The sequence below is a fragment of the Haliotis cracherodii genome, unplaced genomic scaffold (genome assembly GCF_022045235.1).
Source record: "Haliotis cracherodii isolate W230 unplaced genomic scaffold, xgHalCrac1.p SCAF_14, whole genome shotgun sequence".
NCBI classification, from domain to species: domain Eukaryota; kingdom Metazoa; phylum Mollusca; class Gastropoda; order Lepetellida; family Haliotidae; genus Haliotis; species Haliotis cracherodii.
In genome coordinates, this window is record NW_027266269.1 from 17,823,588 (window position 1) to 17,826,908 (window position 3,321).

Here is a 3,321-nt window from a genome sequence, read left to right on the forward strand (position 1 = left end):
TATGGAATGAAAACGTCTTTTAAAGAATCTTCAAAATACATCCCTATCCCACTAGGTCTCAGCATGATCACTACTATTGCCAACCTATCTAAGAGTAGTGTATCAAACTCTGGCGGAGAAACTGCATCACGGCTCCGACCTGTGTGGCCGGCATGGTCGTCCAGGTACACAGGCCTTGTCTCCAATTGGTGGTTGGCAATAAGGATCCAGTAGCAGTCCGGTCAATATCGTGTCACATCCTACCAAACCCACCACAAATTGCAACAGAAATGATTTCTCTTGTTTCATGTTCAGAAGGCATCCCCTCACAACATAGTTAAAATCTAGGAAAATGCTAATTTGGGGGAAATTGTTTAGTTTGGATATGATCTTAAAGGGGTATTTAGAATACAAGCCCTAAAACTTAATGTTTCAGTTTTGTTTAACCACGTCATGTTAGATATCAAATAAAAGCTGGCATCACATGCAGTCCTTTTGTATCTATAGTTTGTATCCGTTTTGCATTAAAGTAAAATAATCGGCCTTTGAAATAACAATTGGGGGAAAACACATATATTCATACTTATTCATCTATATACTTTTTGTTCGTCTTGACTATAATTATTTGATAATATTAAAAAAATGTTTATTTGTTTGAAAACCTTCATCTTAAAACATTTCCTTTTAAAATTTTCTATGTCAAGTAAAGGTCATCAATAAATGTTGACAAATATAAGTTTCCAGTCAAGTACACATCGGTGGAGACATCAAGGAGACGGGATAACAAGGTCATCAGGAAAGGCAATGGCAAGAACTGTTAGAACACATATCCTTGTATAGATACCAGTGTGAATGCTTTGCTGGTGGCGAAGCTTTTGCAAGTTTCAGCAAACAAGTCGTTTGGAGGACAAGGCCAAGAGTTAATGAGAGAACCAATGGAGAAAGTGACAGAGGAACCAATGGAGGTAGTGACAGAGGAACCAGTGGAGGAAGTGACAGAGGAACTAGTGGAGGATGTGACAGAGGAACTAGTGGAGGAAGTGACAGAGGAACTAGTGGAGGATGTGACAGAGGAACTAGTGGAGGAAGTGACAGAGGAACTAGTGGAGGATGTGACAGAGGAACTAGTAGAGGCAGAGTGAGAGGAACCAGTGGAGGAAGTGTCAGAGGAACCAATGGAGGTAGTGACGGAGGAACTAGTGGAGGAAGTGACAGAGGAACCAGTGGAGGAAGTGACAGAGGAACTAGTGGAGGTAGTGACGGAGGAACTAGTGGAGGAAGTGACAGAGGAACCAGTGCAGGAAGTGACAGAGGAACTAGTGGAGGAAGTGACAGAGGAACTAGTGGAGGAAGTGACAGAGGAACTAGTGGAGGAAGTGACAGAGGAACTAGTGGAGGTAGTGACAGAGGAACTAGTGGAGGAAGTGACAGAGGAACTAGTGGAGGAAGTGACAGAGGAACTAGTGGAGGAAGTGACAGAGGAACTAGTGGAGGAAGTGACAGAGGAACTAGTGGAGGAAGTGACAGAGGAACCAGTGGAGGAAGTGACAGAGGAACCAGTGGAGGAAGTGACAGAGGAACTAGTGGAGGTAGTGACGGAGGAACTAGTGGAGGAAGTGACAGAGGAACCAGTGGAGGAAGTGACAGAGGAACCAGTGGAGGAAGTGACAGAGGAACTAGTGGAGGTAGTGACAGAGGAACTAGTGGAGGAAGTGACAGAGGAACCAGTGGAGGTAGTGACAGAGGAACTAGTGGAGGAAGTGACAGAGGAACCAGTGGAGGAAGTGACAGAGGAACCAGTGGAGGAAGTGACAGAGGAACCAGTGGAGGTAGTGACAGAGGAACTAGTAGAGGAAGTGACAGAGGAACTAGTGGAGGTAGTGACAGAGGAACCAGTGGAGGAAGTGACAGAGGAACTAGTGGAGGAAGTGACAGAGGAACTAGTAGAGGAAGTGACAGAGGAACCAGTGGAGGAAGTGACAGAGGAACCAGTGGAGGAAGTGACAGAGGAACCAGTGGAGGAAGTGACAGAGGAACTAGTGGAGGTAGTGACAGAGGAACTAGTGGAGGAAGTGACAGAGGAACCAGTGGAGGTAGTGACAGAGGAACTAGTGGAGGAAGTGACAGAGGAACCAGTGGAGGAAGTGACAGAGGAACCAGTGGAGGAAGTGACAGAGGAACCAGTGGAGGTAGTGACAGAGGAACTAGTAGAGGAAGTGACAGAGGAACTAGTGGAGGTAGTGACAGAGGAACCAGTGGAGGAAGTGACAGAGGAACTAGTGGAGGAAGTGACAGAGGAACTAGTAGAGGAAGTGACAGAGGAACCAGTGGAGGAAGTGACAGAGGAACCAGTGGAGGAAGTGACAGAGGAACCAGTGGAGGAAGTGACAGAGGAACTAGTGGAGGTAGTGACAGAGGAACTAGTGGAGGAAGTGACAGAGGAACTAGTGGAGGTAGTGACAGAGGAACCAGTGGAGGAAGTGACAGAGGAACTAGTGGAGGAAGTGACAGAGGAACTAGTAGAGGAAGTGACAGAGGAACCAGTGGAGGAAGTGACAGAGGAACTAGTGGAGGATGTGACAGAGGAACCAGTGGAGGAAGTGACAGAGGAACCAGTGGAGGAAGTGACAGAGGAACTAGTGGAGGAAGTGACAGAGGAACCAGTGGAGGTAGTGACAGAGGAACTAGTGGAGGAAGTGACAGAGGAACCAGTGGAGGAAGTGACAGAGGAACTAGTGGAGGAAGTGACAGAGGAACTAGTGGAGGAAGTGACAGAGGAACCAGTGGAGGAAGTGACAGAGGAACCAGTGGAGGAAGTGACAGAGGAACTAGTGGAGGAAGTGACAGAGGAACTAGTAGAGGCAGAGTGAGAGGAACTAGTGGAGGAAGTGACAGAGGATTTTTCTAGATTTTTGATAAGATGTTAAGAAGGGCTTGTTAAATATGAATCAACTAAAAACATTTCTGTTGCAATTTGTGTTTGGTCTGTCGTTATTTTGATCGGACTATAGTTGATAGGCTACCACGTACAGTGACCAGGTCCAATGTGCAGTCGCATGAAATGGCTCCTGATATCATAACGCTGTAATGTTTTTCGGCGCATATTGCATGTGTTTCTGTCTCCAAACTCGGACCCGTCCACCCACAACATGCAATAACCCAAGGCTCTCCGACACATGAACTTGGAATGAACAGGAAGCCATATTCCACTGTCTTCGTGCCCTACAAGACTGAAGACGTTCATTTATTTGTCGTTGGTAAATAATGGCCGTTTCACTGGTCCGCGGTTCCGTACCCTCCCTCCAGATAGCCTTTTGTGGGTATTCCACTGACTTCTGAGAC

The 3,321-nt window shown here is 46.5% G+C and overlaps 1 protein-coding gene across 1 annotated transcript; it reads left to right on the top strand.

Annotated features, from left to right (window-relative positions):
- The first annotated feature begins 1,154 nt into the window (after window positions 1–1,154).
- Window positions 1,155–2,849, top strand: LOC139460256 (fap1 adhesin-like). Its single transcript, XM_071241764.1, has one exon. The coding sequence runs from the start codon at window positions 1,155–1,157 to the stop codon at window positions 2,847–2,849; it is 1,695 nt and encodes a 564-aa protein (XP_071097865.1).
- The last annotated feature ends 472 nt before the right edge of the window (window positions 2,850–3,321 follow it).